Source organism: Pelodiscus sinensis, chromosome 31 (genome assembly GCF_049634645.1).
Source record: "Pelodiscus sinensis isolate JC-2024 chromosome 31, ASM4963464v1, whole genome shotgun sequence".
NCBI lineage: Eukaryota > Metazoa > Chordata > Testudines > Trionychidae > Pelodiscus > Pelodiscus sinensis.
Window position 1 is genome coordinate 13,475,538 of NC_134741.1, and position 27,609 is coordinate 13,503,146.

Sequence of the window (27,609 nt, forward strand, 5' to 3'; positions counted from 1 at the left end):
AGCCTTCACAGCCTCCTGCAGCAAGGAGTTCCACAGGTTGACTCTTTGCTTTGTGAAGAACAACTTTCTGTTACTAGTTTGAAGCCTGCTACCCATTCCTTTCCTTTGGTGTCCTCTAGTCCTTCTTTATGGGAACTAATGAAGAACTTTTCTGTATGCACCCTCTCCACCCAACTCCTGCTTTTAGAGACCTCTATCCTGTCCCCCTCCGTCTCCTCTTTTCTAAGCTGAGAAGTCCCAGTCTCTTTAGCCTCTCCTCATATGGGACCTGTTCCCAACCCCTGATCATTTTAGTTGCCCTCCCCTTTCCCAGCCTCTCTCTTCCCCTCTCCCACCTCCTTTTCCCAGTCTCCCCCAGTTTTGTTCAATAAAGACAGATTCCATTTTTGAACACAATTGTCCTTTATTTTGTACATCAAGAAGAGGGGCTAGGGAAGGGTAAGTGGAAGGAGGTGAGGGAGGAATGGGGCACGAGCCCTCGGTGGGGAGGACTGGGCTGGCTCTGCTGGCTTCTGGGGGTGGAAGCTCTCCTGCAGCCCTCCAATTGCCCCCTCTCCTCAGATGGCAGCCTGCGGCAAGTGCAGCCGGGCTGATGGCCGAGTGGTGTGATGTGTCCAGTGTGGGCACTCCAAGCCAGGACTGGTTTTCAAGCGGGGCACCCCTGAGAACTGTCTGTCCGGGGTGGGAGTCGGGTCCCTTTAAGCACAGCCCTCGGCTAGCCTGAGACAGCATCTCCACGCTCTAAGTCCTCCTCTGATGCCCTGCCGGCACTGCTTCCGGCCATCCTTAAGCCCTGTTCAGGGTCCACTCTGTGTGGACATGCTAGTTCGAATTAGCAAAACGCTAATTCGAACTAGTTTTTAGTTCTAGACACGTTAGTTTGAATTAGCTGAGTTCGAATTAACTAATTCGAACTAAGTTAGTTCGAATTAGCACTGTAGTGTAGACATACCCGGAGATAATAGACCATCACTCCACCTGGGCAAGGACACTATTTACGTACGTCCAGGTAGTGGGTCATTGGTCTTTCCACTCCCAGTTACACCACATTTATCTTTCTTGTCATTATCTCTTCCAGGTTCACTTCTCCAGCATTAGGCCAGCCCCGTTCTCAGATCACCACTTTGTGGCCATGACAGGCTCTCTTTCTTCAGAGAGGCCGGGGCTGGCCTACTGGTATTTCAATAACAGCCTGCTGGAGGATGTGGGCTTCATAGCATCCTTCCCGGAGTTCTGGCTGGCCTGCCACGGGTGGCAGTGCGCCTTTCCTTTGGCGCGGCAGTGGTGGGATGTGGGGAAGGTGCGCACATGGCTCTTCTGCTATGACTTCACCCGGGTGGTCAGCTGGCGGAGGGATGCAGCAGTAGAGCAGTTGGAATGGGAGGTCTTTGAGCCAGAGAGGTGGGTGGCTGGCCACCAGCCCGGAGATCCAGCCCTTTGTGGAGCATACCGGGAGAAATGGGAGGAACTGCAGGCCCTCGAGGACCTTCGGACCCGGGGTGCCTTTGTTCATTCTTGCATCCATCTCCTTCAGGAGATGGATTGCAGCTCTCTCTTTTTCTACACCCTTGACTCATTGTCTGCCTTCTGGCCTAGGATGGCGCCCCCCTCACTGAGATGCACGAGAGGGCTTGTGACTTCTACCCCTCTCTGTTTTCCCCCCGGATCCAGCCAGTGCCCACAGGGTTCTCTGGAACAAACTTCTGATGGTCAGTGTGGGCAATCAGGACCAGCTAGAGCTGCCTCTCTTCTGGCTGAGTTCTTGGAAGCCCTCCATGTCATGCCTACCAGCAAATCCCTGGTCATGGATGGGCTGACCGTGAAGTTCTACTGTGTGTTCTGGGACATCCTTGGCCTGGACCTTGCTTGCTTTTGGGCACAGTCCTTGGAGAGCGGGGTCCTCCTTTCATTGTGTAGGTGAGCTGTGCTCGCCATGCTGCCTAAGAGGGGGAACCTCCGCGATCTGAGGAATTGGCGTCCCATCTTGCTCCTCAGCATGGACTATAAAATCTTTGCCAAAGCCATCTCCCTATCACTAAAGTCTGTGCTGGTGGACGTGGTCCTTCTTGACAAGACCTACACCATCCCAGGCTGTACCATCTGTGACAACCTCTTCCTGGTCCAGGATCTTCTAGAGCTAGGGAGTTGGGAAGGTCTGTCATTCGCCCTTTTGTCCTTGGATCAGGAGAAGGCGTTTGACTGGATGAACCATGGGCCCCATTTTGTGGAGTTTCTCCAGGTGGTGTACGCCTCCGCAGAGTGCTTGGTCAGCTCAACTGGACCCTAACCGCACTGGTCAGCTTTGGGTTGGGAGTACGTCATAGCTGTCTGCTGTCAGGCCAGCTGTACGCTCTGACAATGGAGCCCTTCCTCCATCTCCTTTGCAAGAGGTTGATGAGGTTGGTGCTTTGTGAGCCGGAGATGAGGCTGATCCTGTCGGCGTATGCCATCGACATGCTCCTTGAGGTCCAGGATCCAGGAGACCTGGCAAGGGTGGAGGCTTGCCAAGCCATCTACTTGATGGCCTCCTCTGCTCAGGTTAACTGGGTCAAGATCTCTGGCTTTGTGGTAGGGGCTGGGTAGCAGGCGGGCTCCCTCCCACCCATACTTCAGGCCATCAAGTGGAGTGCAGGTCCGCTGCTCTATCCAGGTGTTTTTCTCTCTGCCACACATCCCCCTCTGCTGGAGAACTGGCAAGGTTTAGAGTTCAGGGTGGTTGAGTAGTAGTGGAGATGGACAGGACTCCTTTGGTTCCTCTCTGTCTGTGGGAGAGCACTGGTACTTAACCAATTGGACTGTCCATGCTTTGGCTCTGTCTCAACACCCTGGTCCCGTCCCCGGGTTTCCTGGCTTATATCCAGCAGCTAATGCTGCATTTTTTCTGGCTAGGACTGCACTGGATCTCTGCAGGGGTTCTCCTCTAGAGGGAGATGGAGGGAGGGCAGGGCCTGACATGTTTGCATATGTGGGTTCATGTCCTCTACCTCCGGGCCCTGCAGAGACTCCTATTTGATGCAGGTAGTCCGGTGTGGAACACACTTGTGCATGCTTTCCTTTGCTGCTTCTGAGGGCTCCAATATGACTGGCAGTTCCTTTATTTGAGAGGTCTTCTGCGAGACCTCTCCAGGATGCCGGCCTTCTACCAGGACCTCCTTTGAGCCTGGAAGCTGCTTGTGGGGGCCAGGTCTTTGGGAGCCACTATGGGGGCAGATCTCACGAGACCCTGCTACATAATATATGTGCAGGTGGCAGAGTTCCCCTCGGTGCATCAGAGGTTGGTCCTGGCAGGGCCCAACCAGAGAAGGAAATTGGGGTCAGGAGTGTAGAGCATAGGCAGGATGTGAAGCAGCCAGCCAAGGTTTCACTTAAATACTCAGGCAACTTCCTCTGCCTCCTTCTGCCCCATGTAGAGCATCTGAGCCAAAGATCAGGGCAAGCCCAGCCCAGTAGCCAGAAGTTTTGTGGACAGAGCCTTGGGGAGCTAGAGCTCTGCTGGGTCTCATAGACTTTAAGGTCAGAAGGGACCATTATGATCATCTAGTCTCACCCCCTGCACAGTGCAGGCCACAGAATCTCACCCACCCCTTCCTAGAATAGTCCTCTCACATATCTCAGATATCGAAGCTTTCAAATACTTTGAAGACCCCAAGATGCAGAGAACCCTCCAGCTGTGATCTGTACCCCATGCTACAGAGAAAGGCGAAAAACTTCCAGGGTCTCTGCCAATCTACCCTGGAGGAAAATTCCTTCCCGACCCCAAATATGGCGATCAGCTAAACCAGGGGACTCCAAACTTTTCAGCCCGAGGGCCGCATTAACTATCAAACAGCAGTTCGGGGGCCGACTACACACTTGAGGTCCAAATAAAAAACAATCAAAACATGGATGTTGTTTTTAATTATGTATTTAATATTATTTTATTCAGTTATTATTTAATAATACATTCATACACTACACATGAACACCTGTATTAGTGTGAATGGTGAAATTGTTTCCTGGATGCCAAAATAGCAGACATTTCTGGCTTTAGATTTGTTGTCCCTAACATCAACAGTGACCTGATATTATCATCGGACAAGTTTGTTCTCAAATTGTTCTTCACGTATTTCATTCTTGAAAATGTTTGTTCACACAGGTATGTTGTTCCAAAGATTGAAAGGTACCTTGATGCAAAAGTTTTGACATTAGGAAAGTCTTCCTTGGGCAAAAACTGGTAAAAACCCACCAGTCCTATTTTGAACTTGTCCCTAAGGAGGTCATTTGCTTGCAACTCAATGACTTCCAGCTGCAGTTCATCTGGGCAACTGGCCACATCTGCTTCAAATGGGTTTTGAAACAATCTCACTTCTTCTGCCTTTGAATCCAAAAAGGTCTCCACGGGCCGGATGAGAGGGCCTCGCGGGCCGCATCCGGCCCCCGGGCCGTAGTTTGGAGACCCCTGAGCTAAACCCTCAGCATGTGAGCAAAACTCACCAGCCAGACACCCAGAAAAAAGTTCTCTATAGTAACTCCTATCATCCCTCCATTGACCTATTTACCACTGATAATGAATGGTCAATTAGTTACCAAGATCATGTTATCTCATCAAACCATCCCCTTTATAAATCCATCTAGTTTAATCTTGAAGCCAGATAGATCTTTTGCCCCCACTACTTCCCTTGGAAGGCTGTTCCAGAACCTCACTCCTCTAATGGTTAGAAACCTTCGTCTAATCTCAAGTCTAAACTTCCTACTAGCCAGCTTATATCCATTTGTTCTTGTGTCCGCATTGGTATTAAGCTTAAATAATTCCTCTCCCTCCCTGGTATTTATCCCTCTAATATATTTAAAGATTGCAATCATGTCCCCCCTCAGCCTTCTTTTGGTTAAGGTAAACAAGCCAAGCTCCTTGAGTCTCCTTTCATAAGACAGGTTTTCCATTCCTCGGATCATCCTAGTGGGCCTTTGTTTTACCTGTTCCAGTTTGAATTCATCCTTCTTAAACATGGGAGACCAGAACTGCACACAGTAGTCCAAATGGGGTCTCACCAATGCCTTGTATAATGGCACTAACACCTCCTTAACCCTACTGGAAATACCTCGCCTAATACATCCCAAGACCGTATTCGCCTTTTCATGGCCATGTCACAATGGCGGCTCACAGTCATCCTATAATCAACCAGGACTCCAAGGTCCTTCTCCTCCGTTACTTCCAACTGATGTGTCCCCAGCTTATAACTAAGATTCTTGTTATTAATCCCTAAATGCATAACCTTATACTTCTCACTATTAAATTTCATCCTATTGCTATCTCTCCAATTTACAAGGTCATCCAAATCTTCCTGTATGATATCCCGATCCTTTTCTGAATTGGCAATACCTCCCAACTTTGTGTCATCCACAGATTTTATCAGGACACTTCCACTTTTGGTGCGAAGGTCAACGATAAAAAGATTAAATAAAATTGGCCCCAAAACTGATCCCTGAGGAACTCTGCTAGTAACCTTCCTCCACCTTTCAGTATGACCTGCTGTAGTCTCCTCTTTAACCAGTTGCTTATCCACCTCTCAACTTTCATATTAATCCCTATCTTTTCCAATTTAACCAATAATTCCCCATGTGGTACTGTATCAAATGCCTTAGTAAAGTCGAGGTAGATTAGATCCACTGCATTTCCTTTATCTAAAAAATCTGTTATTTTCTCAAAAAAGGAGATCGGGTTGGTTTGGCACGATCTACCTTTTGTAAAACCATGTTGTAATTTGTCCCAATTGCCATTAGCCTCAATGTCTGTAACTACTTTCTCCTTCAAAAATTTTTCCAAAATCTTGCATACTACAGATGTCAAACTAACAGGCCTATAGTTACCCAGGTCCTTCCTCTCCAAGTCCTAGTGACCTGCCATGTGGCCACGGCAGTCTGAGCCATACCTAGAGACCTTGGTGTCAGACCTGCAAGCCCACTAAAGCTCCGCTTCTGAGCAGTGTGTTCCTGTCCAGCCCTGGGATGCCAGGGGGATGGAACGGGCTGCGAGGGGGACTGAGTTGTACCCTAGAGAGTGCAGCAGAGTGCTCAGCTCCCCATGGGAATGAGCTGGGCAATTCCCTAGGCAGGCGATGGGGGTGATGCACCTTTACTGCAGGCAAGTGTGTCCTGGGCTCTTGTACAATCCAGAGCCCAGTCTCTGCAAGGTGGGAAAAGGAGCCTTTCTGGCTGGGTGAATCGGATACTGGCTGTGGAAACAGTAATGGCACAGACCTTAATGAATAAGATCAGCACTTGGTTCGTTGCTCTCCAAACAGGATTTCCAGTCTCTGAAACTGATGTGATCTCCTGGGTGGAACGAGAGGAGGAGTTGCGGGTCCTAGATCCCCAGAGCCGTCAGGAAGGAGAGATCATCAGCAACATCCATACAGGTAAGCAATCAGTTAAGCTGACTCAAACCAATTTCTGTCTCTGAGATGTAACTTGTGTGTTTTCATGAAGTCTGACTGTTCAGCCTGTCTTCAACTCCAGTCAGTCTGTGGTGGGTGGGGAAAGGCTGGTTTGTCTCCTCTGTGGAAGGTTTGTGAAGGAGGAGGATGAACTCAGCTCATGATAATTCAACCATTATTTGAGTGTCCCCCCTTTTTCTATTTCTCTTTGTTTCCTTTAAGGTTATCATGGAGAATAACTCCCATCTGGATTATTTCTCTATCCCAACAGGTGAGGGGATACTGACTGAGAACCATAAGAGTCTTCAGAAGGAAGGACTGCAGGAAGTGGCTCTATGGGGGATGTTATTGGGAAGATCTGAAGGGCATGTTTTCCAGATACATGAGCAAGGAGAGAGCTGTGAGATTCAGCATAGCCCAGAAAGGCAGCAGGGAAACCATCAAGAAGAGGGACAGGGTAAATCCAGTCACAGGAGCAGAGAGGAGAAAAGAAACACAGAAACCGTTCAACAGAAAATCCCCCATCAACTGTCACCCTGCTCTTATAGTAATTGTGGAACTCTTATTGAACATCAAAGAGCCCTCACAGGAGAGAAGCCTTTCAAGTGCTCTGACTCTGGGCAAAGCTTCAGTGAGCACTCACACTTTACGAAGCATCGGAAAATACATACAAGAGAGAGACCCCATCACTGCTCAGACTGTGGGAAAAGCTTCCGGAGCAGCTCATACCTTGTTATCCATAGGAGGACCCACACAGGAGAGAAACCTTTCAATTGCTCTGACTGTGGGAAAAACTTCATTAGCAGCTCATACCTTGTTAATCATAGGAGGACCCACACAGGAGAAAAACCTTTCAATTGCTCTGACTGCGGGAAAAGCTACAATAGAAGCTCAGACCTTGTTATCCATAGGAGGACCCACACAGGAGAGAAACCTTTCAATTGCTCTGACTGTGGGAAAAACTTCATTAGCTGCTCATACCTTGTTTCCCACAGGAGGACCCACACAGGAGTGAAACCTTTCAATTGCTCTGATTGTGGGAAAAGCTACAATAGAAGCTCAGACTTTGTTACCCATAAGAGGACCCACACAGGAGAGAAACCTTTCAATTGCCCTGACTGTGGGAAACGCTACAATTACAAGTCAACCCTTGTTTCCCATAGAAGGACCCACACAGGAGAGAAACCTTTCAATTGCTCTGACGGCGGGAAAAGTTCAGTCAGAAGTCAACCCTTGTTATCCATTGAAGAAGCCACACAGAGAAGAAACTCTTCTGCTGCTCTGACTGTGGGAAAAGCTTCGGTATAAGCTCATACTTTGTTAAACTCAGGATGATCCACACAGGAGAGAAACCTTTCAGTTGCTCTGAGTGTGGGGAAAAGCTTCAGTAGAAGCTCAGACCTTGTTAGCCGTAGGAGAACCCACACAGGAAAGAAACCCTTCAGCTGCTCTGACTGCAGGAAAAGGTTGTCAGGGCTCCTGCATTACTAGCCATCAGATAATACGTACAAGAGTCACCTCATAACATCTCTGATTGCAGAAAAGGCTTCAAACACAAGTCAGACTTTGTTAAACATAAGACAACCCACAGAGGAGAAAACCATTCAGCTGTTCTGACTGCGGGGGAAGTCAGAACTCAAATCTTATTAGCCTTCGGAGGACTCAGAGGGGATAAATCTATAACCTGAGTTCCCTTTAGCCTGTGTGGCCAGTTGGCTGTGATACAGCCTATTAAATGCCATGCAAGCTTATAGGGCTTTGGTGGGGAGAAATACCTCTTATCTACTGGTCTCAACCCTGGCCTTGGCCTGCCGTGGCCAGAGGACAGTTGGTTATCCCACAGCCCCAGATCTACCATGGCAGGGAGAAGAGTATCTTCCTCCTTCCCCTTCACAGTAGCACATAAGCTGGGGGAGCAAGAGCTTGTGGGAGTCTTTTCGTTATCGGCAAGGAGTCCAATGGCACTTTATTGACTAATAGAAGTGTTGGAGCATAAGCTTTCGTCAGCAAAGACCCACTTCATCAGATGCATGTATAAGGTGCCACAGGACTCCTCGCCACTTTTGCAGATTCACACTTACATGGCTACCCCTCTAATACTTGTCTCCTCATTGTAGCCTTTCAGTGGCTTGCATGTCAATTCCCTTCATCTTTGAGATCACACTCCTACCTGAAGCCCTCAACCAGTATTCCCTCTAAAATTTTCCATCCAGGAGTAGAGCGAGTTTTTTCTTGTGCACACAAAGTGACATTCTGTGCACTTGTTTGGGTGTGTGCCACTGTGGCACACAAGAGTTACTGAGAATTTTTGCACACACGCACGTATTTATATATATATATATACACACACAATTTAAATTGTTATGGAAGAAAAATACTGAAACAAAAGGTGCATGACCCTGCACACATGCACCCTGAAAACTTTCCCGTTTGGCACCCGGTTTCATTCCCACCCAGCCTTGATCCTTTGTTCCTGCATCCATGAGTTCCTCCTCTGCTGTACCCGTATCCTATGCACCCTTTACCACTAACCCTGCTTTGTGCCTTCTTTGCCCCTAACTTCTACAGTGTCCCCGTCATCTCAACCCCTCCAATTTCCTCCCTGTCTAATCTAGTGAAAGTTTAGTGATTTGTAAAGCATAAAAAATGAATGCATTGTCCCTCGCCATTGATGCTAAAGCTCATTCTGCAGTTGCAAGTTAATGACATTCAGAAATTGAATTTAGGGATATCACCAGAAAATTTCATCCAGCTCTTTTTCTTTAGTCCACATTACTACACTGTATATAGGATGCATAATCAATAATTAGATTATTTTTTATAGTATCTGCATGCTTTAGCCCCCTGTGAATCATAGAAAAGTCCCTTTAATATGTCATCAATAGAAAATAATCAACATCCATTAAGAAAGTTTTAGTTGCTTGTACACAATATGTGTGAGAGAGAGTGAGATTGAAAGAAATAAGTTCCACAATGAGAAAAATAGTCATTGGTGCAATCAACACTATTGACGTAACTGATGCCTTACAAGTGACAAGACTATAGGGGATCAGAGAGAATTGTTCTTGAGATGGTTTAGGCTCTTAAATATGAACAGGACACAGAACATTTCTCTAGTCATTTACCACCTATTTTATCCCTCAGCCTACAGATTTACATTTTGAGATCCCGAGATGGAGCTCTTTAGTGAAGTGGAATTGTAACCAGACCTCCTCACCACACTGCCCCGGTTGCTAGAGCAGCCCAGTCCCTCACCTCCACATGGTCCTGGCTTTGGCCTTGGCTGCTGGAGCAGCTACTGGAGTGACCCCACCACCATGTGGCTCTGGGCTGGGGCCACTGAAGCATTCCCTGCCTGTTATGCCGCTACAGCTCAAGCCCTGGCCAAGTCTGCCAAAGCATACACTGCCCACAACACAGCTATGGCTCTGGCTTCAGCCAGGCTGCTGGAGCAGGCCCTGACTGTGGCTCTTGCCCTGCCCTTGTCCAGGGCTGCTAAAACAAGCACTGTCTCCCACACAGCCCACCCTGGAGCAGTTGAATAGTCACTGCATGACTCTGCTTTGGAGGTGGGTGGATCTCAACCTTAGAGGGAATCCTGATCTCAACCCTCCAGACTCCAAACCTCTATTTCATCCCTGAGGCTCTCAACCCCAGGCCCACCCCAGAGACAGTTCTTACTCCTCTGTTCTCCAACTCTTTGCCCCAACCCTAAATCCCTTCCCACAATCCAAATTCCCTGAGCCTCACTCCTGCCACATGAATTTATTTTTCTGTACCAATACAGAGATTGTGTGTCTCATATTCCCTGCCTCTAGGTACCCTATCATGGTCGGGCTGAGCCCAAGCCACTCCCCAGAATCTCCTAGGAGAGAGGCAGGGACTCCCCATGTGAGGAGAATGGGAGGGCAGGTTCATCCACAGCAAGCGAGTTAAAGACTTCCAAAGCATGCAGCTGTTCACATCACCTAGTGCTGGAGTTTCGGTCCCACTCCTCACTCTGCAAAGGGATTTTATTATTAGAAGCCTTATAATCACTCAGACACCAACCCCAATACATAAGATGTCCAACTCTTGCTGTCCATGGACAAGTATCTGCCTCACTATACAATGAGACAGTTCAAAGGGATTAAGAGAACTTGTTTCAACTCCCCAGCTCAACTGTCCAGAACAAGACAGGCACCAGACAACAAAACCCCACTAGCTTAGGATCTATTCCATGAGCACAGCCCTGTGCTTTCTCCTTCAGGGATGGACCAAACAGCCTCTGAAGCAGGGTGGATTGATTTAAATAGCTTTGATTTAAATCTCTACTTTTAGTCATAATTTAAACTGGCAAGCAGAAAACCTATGTTTAAATGAGTAATTAATCATTTAATTTATACTTTTAAAATATTTTCCTAAAGGATGGTCAAGTCTTATTGATTAGCAACCTTTAAAACATGTTGATTTATATATAAATATAACCTTTATGCCAAATTTGGTGCTTCTATTTACTAACCAAGAGAATACACTCAGTACAGCTACCAACTAAATAAATGCCCAGATAATTGTGTAACTTACATGCAATCAGATTCTTAACTTTTACATTTTTATTCTATTACAAAATGGTGTGCAATAGGAACACTTAAGAGACAAGGTTTTACCCCATTTATTATTTGCTAAGTGGGGGCTACTTTTTTAAAAACATATGATTTGCATCTACTTCTGTCTGGACAGAAATTCGATTTAAAATAAACAAAACCAGCATTTAATTTTTGCATGAAATAAAACTACCTTAAATGTGAAGGACACCTAACAAAAAAAGTATCCAAACATATTTTGCATCTAAAATTCATTTTTTAAACAAAGGAAATATCCATAGTTAATTTAACAGATCAAATCTAGTCATCATGTTCTTCAAGATGTTAGAACGCTCTCATAACCAGTTTTTTACTGAGAGAAGAGGAAAACAATTTTTTCTACTTTGTCAACTCTCGGTTTTGCATCCATGAATGAACTAATCATTGAATTGAACTAGCTGAATAAACCAAAGTGCTAAAAACATTCTCTCTTGACCTGCAGAAGAAGCTACTGCTGATGTAAACACTGGTTCTGGGTACTTACACTAGTGAACTGGTAGAATTTCTTTAAAAGTTGACAGGAGACATGTTCTATTTCATTTTTAAATTTAATTAATAAGTTATTTAAATAGGTTATGATAAATTTAGGCCATAACCATTTTTAATTTAATTTTAAAGGTATTTTATTAAAAACAAAGCCTATTTAAATAGGATCACAATTCCAATTTTAATAAAGCTCTCCTGCCCTAGACAGGAAGAAACTTGGGGACATGGGGATTGGGAACACGAGAGTTCCCCTTCCTCAGACAAAGGGAGAGGGAGAATCACCTGGGTTCCAGGCAGGGGTGAGGTTGTCAGGACACAGCACAAGGAGGCTGGGTTCCTGGGCAGGTGTGTGTGTGGGGTGGGAGGGGCCCAGAGAATAGGGGGAGGGGGATTGTTTAGAAAGCTAGACAGGAGATGGAGATCCAGGTGGGAGGTGACGGGGAGGGAGAAGAGGAGAAAGGGTCCCAGCACAGTTGTAGTGGGTCAGGAGGTGGGGTTGCTGGGCAGAGGCAGAGCTGGGGGAAGAGAAGAGAGGGAGGTGTGGGACAGTGGGCAGAGCCACACAGGCCAGGGGGAGGGGACAGCTGGTCAAGCGGGGTTCACAGGCAGGGGAGTTGTGCAGGAGAGAACTCAGGTGGGGGGGCACACGGGATGGGGAGTGACTGGCTGGTGGGACACGGGGGGGGCTGCACTCATGAAGGTGAAGAAGAGGCCACTGGATTCAGCCTCACCAACTACGGCAGCCCCTCAGGAAGTACCCCAGCAGGGACTGTGCCTTGGGGCTGCCCACGCAGAGCTCCTAGGGCCAGGTGTAGGCTCCAAGCAGCCGGGTGTGAGGGCACTGAGCCCCAGCACCTGCTGAGCCCTGAACTCTACAGTGAGCCAGCTGCCGGGAGCAGCCACCAGGGCTGCGGCCTGCCCCGCTGGGTTCAGCATCACCAGCTGCAGCTGCCTTGTGCTGGGGCCAGGCGCCCTGCTCTTCCCTCCCCGCCCCTCCCAACACTTCGCCCCACCCTGCTGTGCCCTGCTCTGCCCTCCCAGCGACCCACCCTGCTCTGCCTTCCCAGCACCCTGAGGCCAGGTGCAGGCTCTGAGCAGCCGGGTGCTGGGCTCCCAACTCTGGGTGGCCTACATGGGGCTTCCTGCTGCCCTGCTCCTCCTGCGGGCCGGAATGCTGCCCCTGGCAATGTGCCGCCCAGTGTGCTGGCAATGTGCTGCTTGTTTTGCTGGTGCATAGAGCTTGCCCTGCCACTCAGTTCCTTCTTACCACTGCGACAGTCATTGGTACAATCCTTTGTGAGTTGTCTCTACTGCTAATTGTTACCTCGTCATCTTCATTCTCTGGCTAAGTACCTTTGAATCTGTTAAAGACTCTTCTTTGTGTTGCTTTCCTTCACGCTGCAGCACACTGTGTGCCCGCAGCAGGGCATGCCTGGCATGCACAGGTTCAAGCCCTGTAAGAAGTGTGGCAAACCTATGCCCAGTAGAGATCCCCACTTTTCTTGTCTAAAGTGCCTGGGGGAATCGAATATAACGTCCGTGTGCAAAATTTGCAAAGTGTTCAAGCCCAGAACCAAATGGGAATGCAAGGCACATCTCAAAGCTCTCCTAATGGAAGCAGCTCTCCAGCCAGCACCGGGCCCAGACAGTGCACACTTCAGCACACCAAACCTCCCCAGCACTGCACAGGGCCAGGTACCACTCCCATTTACCGGTGCCGCCCAGAATAAAGAGGCCTGATAGGGGTCGATCCCTGAGTAGGCATGCACCCTCCATGCATCCTAAATTGGGGCATGTGGTGCCAGCTAGTCCATGGCCCAGACCCTCGAGGTCAGGCAAACACCTTTCCCGGTGGCAAGATACCAGTCCGGAGGCAGTGAAGGTGTTTATTGAATCGTCCCCCTCACCTCCGCCTGTCTCACCACCTCCTAGATGGCACGGGAATGCACAGCACCAATCCCCCTCTTGACTATACCGGGAGTTGGTACTGACCCCAGAGATTGAGGCACCAGTACCGGCACCACCTACTTTAATAGCTACTTCTGTTCTGACTTCGGTACCAATGCCAGCACAGGAAGGAGTTCACACCAACGATCCCCTGCAGGCACCCAGTTCCTTGAAACCCACTGCTCTCGGGGACCATGCCCTGACCATGCCTCCTCCCCCACCTTGACACCGTGGCAAACCAGAAGCCATGTTGAAATACACTACAGCTCCATTGCCATCAGCACCACAATGGTCAGCATCAGAATACTTCTCTGACTCCGACACTGAATCGACGTGGTCATCCAGAGGATCCAGATCCCACTCACAGCACTGTTCTCAGCACTGTTCCTCCTTTCACCGTTCTCATCAACAATGGGGTCAATCTTTCCCAGCTTCGATGATGCAGCAAATGTGGCCTCCCCAGCCACCAGGACAGTGGCCCTTCTGGACTCCCTGGGCCTACCACCAGAACCAGGGCTCTATCCCTCCTCGACCGGCTTCTTCTGTATCAGGACTGAGGGTTCCTCCTTCGGCTACCCCGCTGGCCCAATCCCCTACATCAACTTGCTCCCTGCCTCCAGGCCAGCCATCGCCAGGACAAGCAGAAGCCATGGCCCCTCTGAGTCAGCCTCCGCTCCCTCCCTCAGTGGCTATTTCCAAAGCCCCAGGCCATACAGACGCCCCCCTTGGGGACATTATTAAAGGATCCTTGTCTTCGTCTCTGGATGAAGCTTTGGTGGATGCCGTGCCCCAGATGCCATCAATGGACGCCAGAGCCCATCAGGACCTCCTCTGCCATATGGGCATTCTCAACGCTGACACCCCCTCCAGGGTGGAATTGCCCATCAACAAAATGGTCTCCAAAATCTCAGCAGTCCTCTGGCAGACATCCGCCTCCATACCTCCCATGGACAAACGTGCAGAGAGGTGATACTTTGTCCCCCCAGAGGAGAATGAATACCTTTTCTCATACACCCCTCCTGGCTCTGCGGTTGTCCAGGCCATCAACCAGAGAAAGAGGCAGGGTCAACTGGCAGCTATCCCTAAAAACAGGGATGCTAAGAAATTAGACCTATTGGGCAGGAAGGTCTATGCCTCTGGGGGCATCCAATATCAAATCGCAAATCAACAGATGCTCCTCTCCAGGTATGGATATAACACCTGGGAGTCGATGGCAAAGTTTACAGACTTGCTCCCTCGAGACACTAGAGTGGAGTATAAGGCCCTTCAGGAGGAGGGAAGGGCCATCTCGCGGTCAGCACTGCGGGCAGCACTCAACGTGGCCAATGCGACGTTGTGGGTTATGACCACAGGGGAGGTGTTACACTGCAGTTCCTGGCTTCAAGACTCAGGAGTGCCTATAGAGGTCCCAGAATATGCTCCAGGACCTTCTCTTTGAGGGAGCTTCGCTCTTTTCTGAGCAGACTGACCAAAGACTCCATGGCCTGAAGGATACAAGGACCTGTCATGGGTCGGCTCCCCCTCAGGCTTACAGCCCTATCATCATTGGGGTTGCTTTCCCCTAGCCAACCCGATAACACCTGTGCTCCTAGGACTGTGTGCTCCCACCATCATTAGTCAAGGCCCGGATGGACCTGTGGTCGCCCGTCAGGGTTCCGACCGCTCGCTTGGGGCCGGCGCCCCACTGCCGAACACCGAGAGTCCTTCCAGGGGTACCTCCAGCTGCGGGGCTTCCCCCTCACCACTCACCCGTTCTGCCCTTGCTTCCTGCGCTCCCCCACCATCCTCCCTGTGAGCTGGCCCTCCGGCCCTTTTGAATCCCCCACCGGTTCACTTCCTGTCACGGGATGATGACGTCACCCCGCGTCTCGTCCTGGTCAGCCCGCTCCCATTGCCGCCTCGCTCTGCCTCCCCTCTGCCCCTTAGGACGATCAGGCACCTCGGCGTCCCCCTGCCTGTCTGCCACTGCAGTGGGGATGGATCCCCGCCGCCCTCATGAGTGGGCGGAGAGTAGGGGAGGCGGGGTCTCCGCATCCGTGGAGCCCCGCACCCCATCACAGGGCCACATTGAAGTCCCTGGACCTGCACACTCCTGCCAACCAATGGTGTTCGTATGGCAACAGGAATGCCCCCAGAATGCCCCAACAGGGCCCACACGGATTTTACTCAATGGAGGGGCAGGGGAAATACTGCAGAAATACGCACCACCACTCCCGCCTGTCCTCCGATTCCAATCAAGGGCCCCATAACAAACCCCTGGAACACCATCAGAGGTTTTGACAGGACCCCCAAGGACCCTGGACCAGTCTCACCCTTCCCTTTCCGGGACTGCCTATCCCACTTCCTCCAGGCTTGGCGGGCTATTACATCGGACCGCTGGGTCCTGGAAATAGTGGAATCAGGATACACTATTCAGTTCCTTTCACCCCCCCGTCCCTCTTTAGGGACCACTCTCACAAGTAGGAGGAAGTAAATCACCTCCTTGAATTAGGGGCAGTGGAGGGCATTCCCCCAGAACACCTGAACAGAGGGTTTTACTCCCATTATTTCCTGGTCCCAAAAGCAAATGGGGGCCTCTGCTCAGCATACTCAATCTGTTCATCACCAAAATGAAATTCAAAATGGTGACTCTGGAGTCTATCATCTCATCCCTAGCACCTGGAGACTGGTATGCGGCCCTCGATCTAAAGGATGCCTATTTCCATATCTCGATTGCCCACCATCATTGCAGGTTTCTGCGTTTTACCATGGGACAGGAACACTGCCAATTTGTGGCCCTCTCATTTGGCATTTCCACAGCCCCTCAGATGTTCACCAAATGAATGGTAGTAGTGACCACCAGACTAAGGAAAAGGGGCATCCAAGTGTTCCTCTAGCTGGACGATTGGCTTCTCAGAGGGGTATCTGAATCCCAAGTGAGTTACTACATCACTGTAATTCGTGGACTTTTCCACAGCCTCGGCCTTCTCCTGAACCTGGACAAATCCACGTTAACCCCCGCTCAGACAATAGAACTCAAGGTCCCAAAAATCCTGTCTGCCCACCTCACGATTCCTCATGCTATGCTCAGTGATTCTGTCACTTCAGAGCTTCCCAGTGACCACTGTCCAGACCTGCATATGACTCGGCCTCATGGCTGCCTGTATTTATGTAGTGACACATGCCTGACTGCGCATGCACCTGATGTAAGCTCACAAATCAACTGTGCATTCATGGGACAGAGTACTGACTGTCCTCACTCATGTCCTCCTAATATTGGAATGGTGGACTCATCAAGCAGAGGTCTGTTCAGGAGTCATGTTCTTCAGGCCAGCCCTGTTGATCCGGCTTGTAACAGATGCATCAGACACAGGTTGGGGAGCCCACCTTGGAGACCTACACACGCAAGATACATGGTCCCCCAGCAAGACCTCCCTACATACCAGTGTTAGGGAACTCAGAGCAGTCCAACTGGCTTGTGCAGTTTTCCTTCCCCAGTTGAGGGGCAGACGGGTCCTCATCCTGTCAGACAATATGACGGCTGTAACATATATAAACAGACAGGGTGGGGCCAGGTCCTCCCGCCTGTGTGTGGAGGCGATTCTACTCTGGGAGCTCTGTATCAGAGTGGACATCCACCCGATGGCCATGTATCTACCAGGCTCCCAGAATACTCTGGCAGATAGACTGAGCAGGTCATTCGTGAGTCACAAGTGGTCACTGCGTTGGGACATAACCCAATCCATTTTCCACACGTGGAGGGCTCCCCAACTTGACCTGTTCACTACCGAACAGAATGCCAAGTGCCCCAATTACTGCTCCCTCATTGGGCAGGGCTCAGGGTCCCTAGGGGATGCTCTCCTCATCCAATGGCCACAGGGACTGCTTGATGCCTTCCCTCCATTTCCACTGGTCCACAGGGTCCTCCTGAAAGTGAGAGAATTCAGGTCTCTAATAATCCTAATCGCCCCAGCATGGCCCCGTCAACACTGGTATTTGACACTCCTGAGCCTCTCATGTAACAGGTCCGTAGCCCTCCCCCTAGTCCCAGACCTCATATCTCAGGACTCAGGCAGACTTCATCATCCAGACCTGCAGTCCCTTCATTTGACAGCATGGAAGCTCCATGGTTAACCGCCAAGCAGCTCCAGTGTTCTGAACGGGTACAGGAAGTTCTACTGGGTGGTAGGAAACCCTCCACTAGGGCCACTTACCTTGCTAAGTGGAAGCGTTTTTGCTCCTGGGCCTCCCAACAAGGGATGCACCCGAGGGGGGGGGGGTCCCTGTTCCTCTGCTCTTAGATTACCTGCTGGACCTCAGACTCCAGCATCTTATCCTCCTCTTCAATTAGGGTCCACTTAGCAGCCATCTCGGCCTTTCACCTTGGAGAAGGGGGTAAGACCTTATTTGCTAAACCTATGGTAAATAGATTCTTAAAGGGTTTGGACAGGCTCTACCCACATGTCCGACAACCCCTTTCCCCAGTGGGACCTGAACCTGGTCCTCTCCAAACTCATGGGGGCCTCATTTCAGCCACTGGCCATGTGCTTCCTTCTGTACCTATCATATAAGGTTTCCCTGCTGGTAGCGATTACCTCTCCAAGGCAGGTATCTGAACTTAGGGTGCTCACAGCAGACCCGCCCTATACAGTATTTTTCAAGGACAAAGTCAGGCTTCGTTCACACCCAGCTTTTTTGCCAAAAGTGGTCTCATCTTTCCATGCCTCCCAAGACATTTTTCTACCAGTTTTCTACCCGAAACTACACACATTGGGACAAGAACAGGCTTTACACACATTGGATGTACAAAAGGTGTTAGCCTTTTATTTAGACAGGACTAAACCATTCCATAAATCGCCACAGCTTTTTGTAGCCATAGTGGAATGGATGAAAGGTCAACTCGTATCCACCCTGGCTACGTCTACACTGGCCCCTTTTCCGGAAGGGGCATGTAAATTTCACTAGCCGTCGTAGGGAAATCCACGGGGGATTTAAATATCCCCTGCGGCATTTAAATAAAAATGTCCGCCGCTTTTTTCCAGCTTTTAAAAAAGCCGGAAAAGAGCGTCTAGACTGGCCCCGATCCTCCGGAAAAAGTGCCCTTTTCCGGAGGGTCTTATTCCTACTTCAAAGGGCACTTTTTCCGGAGGATCGGGGCCAGTCTAGACGCTCTTTTCCGGCTTTTTTAAAAGCCGGAAAAAAGCGGCGGACATTTTTATTTAAATGCCGCGGGGGATATTTAAATCCCCCGCGGATTTCCCTACGACGACTAGTGAAATTTACATGCCCCTTCCGGAAAAGGGGCCGGTGTAGACGTAGCCCCAGAGAATTGCTTCATGGATAACCACCTGCATCAGGGAGTGCTATTCCTTGGCAGGCTCCCCGGCCCCGCCCTTGAGGGCACACTCCACAAGGGCAATGGCGACTTCCACTGCTTTCGCGGCACAGGTTCCTATTGCAGACATCTGCAAAGCCATTACATAGTCCTCAATCCACATGTTCACCAACCACTATGCCCTGTCTTCAACAAGCCAAGGGGGATGCTGCTCTGGGTCGAGTAGTCCTTGCCTCAGGTGTAATCTCTTCCTCCGGCCCTTTACCTCCTTGTAGGTTCTGCTTTGGAGTCACCTACATTGGAATGCACATGAGCAATCACTCAAAGAAGAAAGAACGGTTACTTACCTCATAACTGTGATTCTTTGAGATGTGTTGCTCATGTCCATTCCAAATCCCCACCTGCCGGCCTCTTCCGGGAATATTCCGGTAAGAAGGAACTGAGTGGGTAGGGGGGGCAGCAGGGGTTACATATGCATTGATATACTGGTGCCACTGCAGGGGGCTCCCTGCTGGCCCTAAGGGTACTGTTGAGGGAAGAACTTCCAACGATGCATACACACTGCACGCACACACCTACATTGGAATGGACACGAGCAACACATCGCAAAGAATCACAGTTACAAGGTAAGTAACCATTCTTTCTGTGAGAGTTCAAAACTTGTTAGACATAGGAGAATCCACACCGAAGAGCAACTCTTCAGCTTCACTTATGCCAGAACCAGTACCACACCTTACACAGAAGAAAGCTATAAAAACCAATCACATCAACTCCAAGCAAGTTCTTATGATCCCAAAGGATCTGCCACATTTCCAGGTCAATTTATACTTTAGATCCTACTTAAAAAAGCATTCTGAGAGAGTCCTCGAGAATCTAAAACCAAACGATTTATTATAAAAGAAAATGAAGGAAAAAAAAGAAAACGCTGAGTAAAATTGTTAAAGGAAACAAATTGAATACACTAATTGCACTGTTCCTGGTGCAGGCTTGTAGCAGCAATGAAATAAACCTGGCTGGAGCATATCCCTTTGTTAGGGTGGGTCCCCCGTCCTGGGCTCAATTCATAGAAAAGATGTTCCTGAAGTGATGAGCTGGAATGAAGATGGAGGAATTCTCAGTGATCTCTTTATACCCTTGCGTATGTGGAGGGAATTCCACTGTTCAGAATCTGTGCATGATGGAGCCTCTCCCAGAAGGACTTTGGCCTGTTCTTTGCAAAATGCTTAGCCTGTTTCATTTTTTGCTTCTGAACATCTGTCCTGGACAGTCAGTTCAAGGAGCAGCTAGCTTGAGGCTCTATGCCAGCACTATGGCATTAAAAGCAGAACATGCTAAGCTACTGAGCTAGCCAACATGGAAAATAGTTCAGAAGCAATCCCTTTGGAATGGAGCCCTGGGCAGCAGCAGGGCTGGAATAAGATGGGTGGGGCAGGAGGGTTGACTACCAAGATGGGCATTAGCTCAAATATAGCTTCACAGTCAGGAAAGAGTGGGATCAACTCCCCCTTTTCTTAAGTTGCAGGAGTGTCCTCTTCCCTCCTTTCCATAGACAGAGCAGGTCAGAGGGCTAATGGCCTCCAGTGGTCCCTTCCTACTTGGCCTCCCACAAAGCCAGCACTGAAAGCTGCTGGACCCCATGGCCAGGCAGTGGCAGGAGCACTGGAGCCTGGTTGCAGGTGGAGGAGAGTTAGCTCCATTGGAAAAGTGCTGCCCTTGCAGAGGAGAGGTAGAAGGATTCTCTCCCACCTCTTCTTCGGTGCTGAGGAGCCAGCCCCTTTCCTGCTGCCCCAACTCTTAGTCCCATAATGCGCCATTGGTATTTGTGCCAAGGCTCATGGCTGGGAGCCAGGACTCTGGACCCTTCCCTAATTATAAAAATTTCCTCTCCCCCACCACACCCCTTCTGTTCCACTCACTCTGTCTGGATGCCTCCCACTCAGGGGCTGGATGGGTATCCTGCCCTGCAGATGTGATGGTATCAGGCCCCTCCCACCCATCTGCTCACCCACTGGAGCTCTGTTTCCAGACTATCAGACACCAAGCAGGAAGAACAACATTTTCTATGGTAAACCTCAGTATATGGAAGCCAAAGGAAAAGGCTCTTGCAACAACCAATCCAGGCCCAGCAGGTGCCACTGAGATTTGAACTCAGATTGTAGGATTCAGAGGGCTAAGTGCTGCTACTTACACCATGGGACCTACAGCTGGTATCTGCAGTGGGCACATGTGACTCTCAGCTCTCAGGCTGGCCTCTGCTTTCCTGGTGTCCCTCCACCTGCTTAATCTCTCAAGACTCTCTGTCCTACCCCAGCTCTGTTGTTTTCAGGACAAATTCCTTGTTAGAACCAGTCACAATCTAGACTCAGTGAGGATGCATCCTTCCTGAGATGTGTGTTGTACTAAAGCCTCTTGTTCTCTGCTCACACCCCAATACTTGCTGCAGACACAGCAACATTTAGTCCATTGTTTGCTGTCCTGTATGCGCAGTTCACATCAGGCTCTCCGGCCGCTGACACCCCAAGGGAATCACAAGGGCATGTGGCACTGACTCTCCTGTCCCAGCAATTGCAGTCAGAGCCCTGCCTTGCCAGTCAGCCTTTTCCTGAACCAGCAGTTCCATTGGTGGCCAGGGGAGACCTCTTCTGTGTCCCAGAAAGGCAGAGAAAAACATGAACAAAGGCTACAGCAAGGCACCACTGGGAGTTGAACCTAGGATCTCCTGCTTACAAGGTAAGCACTTTAACCAGCTAAGCCATGGTGCCCTTTTTGGCTGCATCCTTGATATAGAGCTTTTCTGAGCTACCTCTTGTACCCAGGAAAAACTCTGCTGCGTCCATGGAATGGGTCGACTTTTTTTAGATCCTTTTCCAAAAAAGTGGGTGTGTTCTTTCAGAAGCCCTGTATTCCTCATTTTATTAGGAATAAGTGCTCTTCTGAAAGAGGAGGTTTTCCCCACATTTGGGCCCGTGTAGATGGGAAAATGTCAGGAACGCCTCTTCTGAAAAAGAAGTGTTCCTAAAATGGTTCTAATTTATAGTCCCAGACAACACCTTTGAATTCCAAAGTGAGCCACTTTCCCTCCAGCGTTGGAGGGTTCTCAAGGCCTGTACAGCCCAAGAAATGTGATTAGCGGCTCGTACCCACAAACTTTTTGTCAAGTGCAGTGCAACCTAAGGATTACTTGCCAAGCACACGCAACAGTCCACCACTCTACCAGCTGAGCTACTGAAGGGTGCCTGAGTGGGGCTGGTTTGTCTATGTTGGCCCATCTACAAGTGTCAGGGCAAGTGATCCCCCAGGTGGATGGCATTGCAGGTGAGGGGAAGAAGAACCCAGCAGCACAAGGGTGCTTCACATGCAGAAGGACCCCTGAGTTAGATCCATTTATGTCACAGCAAAAGAAAAATAGCTGGGTTCTTCTTGTGTGTCTTTTTTTGTTTCAGTGTCTCTAGGGGTACAGGAGGGACAGATCCAAAAGAACCAAACTGATTGAGTGAATCTTGGTCTAGCCTTTCACTTGTGCTGCTCGCTCTCCCAGACACTTCCTCACTCACAAGAGGAAAAGGGAGCAGGGCCATGGAGGGGTAGGGCCACAGGCTCTGGGACCTCATCTCTCCCCCCTCCCTCTGCCTTCTACCAAGGTTCTGAAACTGGGGAGGAATCCCCAGCTCACATCACACGAACACGCCTGATACCAGCCCTGGGGCTGAGTTCCTGTGCACGCTGCTGCAGAGAAACCCCCTCCCTGAGCAGCTCCCGCATGGAGCTCTCTGCCCTGAGTGGCCACCTCCCTCTGCTGTACCCCCCATTGATCTTCTTCCCCATCCAGCCTTTCCTCTGGGCAGGGCTGGGCTTTCCCATTGGAGCTGCTCACTGCCTTGGGGTAATGCTCTGCCTGTGATGCTGGCAGCTCCTCCCTTCTCTTGGGGCTGCCCCACCCAAAGCCACCCCCTGCTCTCTGGGGTGAGCCAGCTCTTCTCCAGCGCTGCCCCCACCCCTCTGTGCCCTGGCCTGGGAGTGGAGGCTGCAGTAGGGGTGGGTCTCAGCTCCCTGGGGCCCAGGCCTGTCCCAGCCAGAACAGGGCTGCTGGGAAGGGTGAAAAATGGCCCCAGCCACCCTCAGAGCTGAGCTCTGTCCCTCTCACTCTGATTCTCTCTCCCCAGTGACTGTGACTCTGGATCCAGACATGGCCCATCTCCAGCTCGTCCTGTCTGAGGATCGGAAACGTGTGAGCTGGACAAATACTCCACAGCGAGTGACTGACGCCTCTCAGAGATTTGACTCTGAGCCCTGTGTGCTGGGCTGTGAGGGCTTCTCCTCAGGGAGACATTGCTGGGAGGTGGAAGTGGGGTACAGTGAGCACTGGGCCGTGGGGATAGCCAGAGAGTCTGTGGGCTGGAAGGGACAGATCAGTGTTAGGCCTGAGCAGGGGATCTGGGCTGTGGAGCGGTTGTCAGGTCATCTTTGCACTCTCACAATCCCTCTCACCCACCTGCCCCTGTACCTACGCACCAGCGGGATCCGGGTTTGTCTGGACTATGACCGGGGGCAGGTGACATTGATCAGTGCTGGTACTGAAGCCCCGATCTTCACTTTCCCGCTGGGCTCCCTCCCTGGGGAGAAAATCTGACCCTGGATTCAGCTCTGGGATACAGATGCCTGCCTCAGACTGTGCCCCTGAAATGAGGAGGAGGGCACCTGCTGCTCTGCACCAGGCCCCAGGTAATCCCCTGGATCACATTGCACAGGGAGAGCCTTTGGAGAAGGGGTAGTGGGGGTAGGAAGGGGTGGAGCTGTGATGGGACAGAGCTTGGGGTAGGGGTGGAGTGGGGGAGGTAGTCCTGGGCCCCATGCCAGTCGAGGAATAGCCCTGGATGTATGCAGTATCTGCCCTGCAAACCACAGAGTGCACTGCTAGATCCAGGGGCCAGACAGTGTCACTGAGACCGGGGGAGTGGGGAACAACCCCAGGAATGAAGAAATGGGCTGCTCCAGACACAGCCCTGCCTCTCCCCGATGTCTGGCCCAGCTCTGCACCCCAAAGGGCTCCTGTCTCCCCAGTTGCTGATATGTGATTGCCCCAAGGCCCTCCCCTTCCCTGCAGCCCCAGAGATGTGGGGGAAGAACCCTGAGGGAGACTGAGGGGCAGAGATGGGGGCTGCTGGGTGAGAACTGCAGGAGGGGCTGGGGCAGAAATCATGTGAGTGGGGGAAGAGAAGAAGCCCCAGCTGGGCTGGAGACAAGCAGATGTGGGGGGCAGGGACACAGAACCATTCACTAGGGTTTGGAGAGAAGCTGCTCCTTGTGGTGTCATTGCCCATCCCAAGGGAGGGGAGAGGTGGGTCACTCTCCTTGGCTGCAGGAGCTGCAGAGGTTGCACTATTTTGAAATAGCAGGAGTGTGGACACTCCACTGCTGCTATTTTGAAATAATTACTCCCCCAACTCACTGAAAGTAATTAGTGCCCAGTGCTTCCTGGGGCTCTGAAGTGAGGTTGCGCATCCACATTAGGGGAGCTGGCCTCTGACTAATTTTGAGGCTTCCTAGTACTGTGGACATTCTATTTCAAAATAGCTATTTTGGGAGCCTTTATTCTGAAATAACCTCGTAGTGTCAACATACCGAGTGAGTGGGGGTGACAGGGGGAGCAGCTCAGACATGCCAAGGGGCTGGCCAGGGGCAGGACATGAGCCCTGCCAGGCAGCAGTGACATCACAAGGGCCTTTTGCAGCACCTTGGTTCATTGGTTGGGAGGCAGTGACCTCACAGAGGGGCCATAGCAACAGCCAGATGGGACAGGTTACAGGGCTGGGGCCATCTCAGAGACCCCCATGGCCTGGCTGCCTGGAATCTCCTTTGTGAGGTTTCCCCTTGAGGGCAGAAGGACTTGAGGGTCACATGTGGGAGAGTGTCTGGAGATTTCCCCTTTCCCCAGGCTGCAGTGGGAGGGGCTGGGGCAGGCAGGGTTACAAGATGCATTGACACTGAATTTCTGGGAGAAACAAGAGAGAGGGCTGCAAACCCCCATGAGGATGGGATTTGAACCTATGCATGCAGAGCACAATGGATTAGTAGTCTATTGCCTTAACCACTCAGCCACTTTACCCAAACTACCCAAAGTCAGCGGTGCTGGGAAACCTTGTGCCACTCACTGACCAGCCAAGGACACCCAGGGAAAGAAGGTTTTGGTTTTTCACAGTGTTCCCTGGGCCACTGTACAAAGCTCAGTGCTGGTAACAAACCCAAATACCCCTTGGGTGCCCAAAGATGGGCTGGCTCAGAGCGCTCTCTGCAGTGGGAAGATGGCCGTGGAGCAGTTACACAGCAGCGGCACACGGCTCTGTTCACTCTGCTATGTCGCGTGTGATCCCTGCTGTCTTGTGCTGTTCTGTGGCAACTCTGTGTGTGCCTCAGTTTCCAGCGGCACTGCACCACCATCTGATGGGGTTGGGAATTTTGAGCATGACTCTGTACTAGGCCGGGCAGGTCGGCTTAAGGGACGCAAAATGCCGACCTGCCAGGTAAGCTGAATCCAGCCATGAATGGTGTGTCTCTGGTCCCTGTGCTAACACATCTGTTCTATACTGTCCCCCTGTGATGTAACAAACCTTCTGTTCTACCTGCCGGCTGAGAGTCACGTCCAGCTGCGGATGGGGGCACAGGTCCCGGTGACTCCCCACCCGTTGGTGATACCTGGTGACTTACTGGTGTTTCTCACTTGTTTCCCAAGCCTCTGCTAATAGCACCTCAGCCTGGGAGCATTTGCCTGAGCCTCTTTCTGATCTTCAGCATGGTTCTCCACCCAACGCTCATGACAGGGTGGGAAGCCTCATCAACCCCATTTTGCCGATGGAAGAAGGGAGGCCCAGAAGAGGCAGCGTGATGTGCTCGGGAGAAGTTCTCTGGTAGGAGATGGGAGAGGTAGAAGGGACAGACGATTTTCCTTGGAAGGAGGGGGAATACTCCTGCTCTTCCCTGTGATTCTGGCTGGCTTGCAGAGGGCTCCTGCTTCTCTCCATTCCTTCTTGCTTCTTCTCTGCTCTGGCTGTTGAGGGGCCGCTGGGCCTGGGTTAGGAGGGTGATGTGCCCGGCTGGGCTGAGAGTGGCAGGGATGAGATTGGCAGCCACATCACTTGGTATCTCCTGAATGGCAGCCCCTGACAAAGCCAGCCCCTCCTTGGTGTGGGCTACAGCTGGGCAAATTGAGTGCTGAAAGGGTTAGCAGTCGGGTGTCATGGTGCAGTACTGTGGCTGGGCTCTAAGTTGGGGAGGAGGCAGCTCTGGCTGTAGAGGGGACATCACTGGGTCCAGGTAGGTGGGGGGACGTGTCCCATGCAGAGGGATGGAGCCATGTGAGTCCGTATGCAGATGTCATGAGCAGAACTCTGTGGGAGCGGGAACGGGAGTGGGCTGGTGAGCAGGGCCCAAATTTTGTGAGTGGGGTCAGTCTGGGGCATGTCAGGATGAGTGCAGGCAGGAGGGATATGGCGCTGGCATGGTCACGTGGGGCTGTGAAGCCATGCCTACCATGAGGTGAGAGTGTTTGGATGCTTGGGGGCAGGCTGTGATTGTGCCTGGGAATCACATACTTACCTACCAGGGGAAATAATCTCAATCCTGAAAGTGGTTTTCCTAAAGTGAGGCTCATCCATTGCACTGTGGCTGTGCTAACTGCTGCAATTTCCTCAAATGGGGGAAAATTGACTGCACAATTTGTGAGTGGGGGACTGCGTTTGTGCTTTCCCCTGGTGCTCATGGTAAAAGAAAGAGAAACAGAGCTGTTCATTGCTTGTCCTTCCTACTGTTGTTTCTCAAGATGCTTTGCTGCACTTCCATTTTCTGCCTTTTTTTTTAATGTCGCTATTCTTGTTTTGCAGCAGTGTTCTGACCCTACGGCCTTTCTCTGGTTTGCCTGGAGGCTGCATAGTCTGCTCCCTTGTGCTTCTAGCTGGTCTAGAAGCTTTTTCTCTGAGAGGCTCTTGACAAATGTTCTGTGATGGAGGGAGATTCAAGTACCTTCCTAGGCAATTGAATCTGAATCCTGCAGCCTGAGCTCAGATCTCAGTGGGACCTGCTGATGAGATGTTCGTTTGCTGCAAATTCTTGGTAATACCAGTGTTTGGCTTCTGTGTCCTTAAATGCCCTTTGCCCCTCTGCTGGGTGACTGGTGCCCACTAGAGTTAGGTGTTTGGCCCAGCTGGGTAAGTGGGGTGGCTGCTGCAGGTTGGGGCCTTAGAACGTAACAGCCTGGCTAGAGATCAAGGGGCAGCTGAGGTTGTGTCTCACACTGCTTCACCTGATGCCCACACATTTGGTCCTTGTATCAGCAGCTGCCAGGCTGTTCCTCTTGCCCTCAGGGCATTTTGAGGAAGATGCAGCAGGGCCCTGCTCAATAGTCAAGGCAGAGTTGCAGCCTGTCCCCCAACCCACCTTCCCTCCTCTGGGCACATGGAGCAATGACAGCTGGGACTGGCAGCTCAGTGGTAAAGCAAGGGGAGACCCTGCCTACATGTGTCCTGAGGACCCCTCACAGGTCCCAGCCAGTCTGCTCCCTGTCCCCAAATGTCCCTGTGGATAAATCCCTGTAATATTATATTTTGTATTAAGATCTTGTCTTTTTAGATATATCTTTAAGTGTTCTTATAGAATCTCTGTAACATTTCTCCTATAACTTTGTATTAAGATATATAGATCTTGTAAGAAAAAAATTTCTTTTGAGCTCTCCCCTTTCCTTGATTGCCCTGTTGAAATGAATGAAGTGTGAATGGAGACTGAAAGGGGAGCACCTCCAGCAGCAGTTGCAAGGGTGGAGCGGGTCTGGGAGCCA

At 50.7% G+C, this 27,609-nt stretch overlaps 1 protein-coding gene and 2 non-coding genes across 6 annotated transcripts in view; 2 read left to right on the forward strand and 1 right to left on the reverse strand.

Annotated features, from left to right (window-relative positions):
* Positions 1 to 11,853, forward strand: part of LOC102445887 (zinc finger protein RFP-like) — a 35,048-nt gene extending 23,195 nt beyond the window's left edge. For 3 of the 4 annotated variants that reach the window (XM_075912359.1, XM_075912357.1, XM_075912358.1), the window contains 2 exons: positions 6,282 to 6,395; positions 6,685 to 11,853. In XM_075912359.1, coding sequence (XP_075768474.1) covers positions 6,282 to 6,395; positions 6,685 to 7,721 — 1,151 coding nt within the window. In that variant the 3' untranslated portion in view covers positions 7,722 to 11,853. The remainder of the gene's footprint in view (positions 1 to 6,281; positions 6,396 to 6,684) is intronic. The other variant, XR_012898199.1, reaches the window with a different exon arrangement.
* A 9,617-nt stretch (positions 11,854 to 21,470) lies between these two features.
* Positions 21,471 to 21,544, reverse strand: TRNAT-UGU (transfer RNA threonine (anticodon UGU)). Its single transcript has one exon. It is a non-coding gene; the product is annotated as a tRNA-Thr (tRNA).
* Positions 21,545 to 26,367: 4,823 nt separating this feature from the next.
* Positions 26,368 to 26,530, forward strand: LOC142821695 (U1 spliceosomal RNA). The gene has a single exon (XR_012898386.1). It is a non-coding gene; the product is annotated as a U1 spliceosomal RNA (small nuclear RNA).
* Positions 26,531 to 27,609: the final 1,079 nt, after the last annotated feature.